General features: G+C 40.6%; 1 protein-coding gene across 1 annotated transcript in view; it reads right to left on the minus strand.

Moving 5' to 3' along the window:
• HELRODRAFT_192012 (hypothetical protein) overlaps window positions 1-1,037 on the minus strand; it is a gene marked incomplete at its 5' end in the record, with an annotated part of 58,566 nt that overhangs the window by 4,970 nt on the left and 52,559 nt on the right. The window contains 2 exons of the mRNA XM_009020273.1: window positions 168-467; window positions 754-943. Of these exons, the coding sequence (XP_009018521.1) occupies window positions 168-467; window positions 754-943 (490 nt within the window). The remainder of the gene's footprint in view (window positions 1-167; window positions 468-753; window positions 944-1,037) is intronic.

Consider the following 1,037-nt stretch of genomic DNA (forward strand, 5'->3'; position numbering starts at 1 on the left):
ATTAAAAATTAATATGGCGTAAAGTTCAAGTGCCTGCCATCACATTTACAGATTTCCGCAACAATTACTATTGGCATCTGTACCACACCACACCACACCACATTACGCCACACGCCACACCACACTACACCACACCACACCACACTACACCACACCACAGCACCAACCTATTAACAGCCAAAAGTACGGTACACCATATGACACAGGCCTGAACTGTGGTACCAATTGGATTCAAAATAACTGTAGCATACTTATAGTAGTACAAATAGACGGATCTATCTATGATTCTGAAGAGTAGAGCTACAACTAAATAGCAAAACGTCCCCATAAATATAGCTATATTGTCGAATATAGCTAAGCTTTTTAGTAGGAAGATAGCTACTTGGTTGTTTCGATCCTTGTTCAGTACAACGATCGATAAGGTGTTTGTGACTAGGCCGAATGTGGCTATCAAACATAGGAGGATGCTGTGTGTGTGTGTGTGAGTTTGTGTGTAGGTAGGTGTGTGAGTTTGTGTGTAGGTGTGTGTGAATTTGTTTGCCAGTGTGTGTGTGAATTTGTGTGTGTATGTGTGTAAACTTGTTAACTTAACAAAAACAACTGAAATACAACTGAAACAAATGGCATAAACAGATAGAAAAAAGACAGAGAAATACATTTTTGCTATTATAAAACAACATCAGCACCAACAACATCAGAGCCGCCACAACAGCCACAACGGCCACAACAACCACTACTACAACAACAACCGACTGGTGAAAATTGATAAAATGTAAGCAGGATTGTCTTCGAGCCATTTCTGCCATTTCTTCTTCGGCAGACGGATCAAGTTCGGCACCAGTAACGGCAAAATGGCTTGTAGTGAGATTGAAAAAGTTATTTCCAAACCCAAATGCCGTGGATTCAATAGCGACTGCCGTCAGTGTAGTAGCGATATTTGCTGCTAATGATGTCGTTGTTGATGTGTTATATGTTGGTGTTGTTGCCGTTGCTAAATGTGGGAATGAGTTGTTGAATGTTTTTGCAAGAACATTGGC

The sequence above is a fragment of the Helobdella robusta genome (genome assembly GCF_000326865.2).
Source record: "Helobdella robusta unplaced genomic scaffold HELROscaffold_27, whole genome shotgun sequence".
In the NCBI taxonomy this organism is placed as follows: domain Eukaryota; kingdom Metazoa; phylum Annelida; class Clitellata; order Rhynchobdellida; family Glossiphoniidae; genus Helobdella; species Helobdella robusta.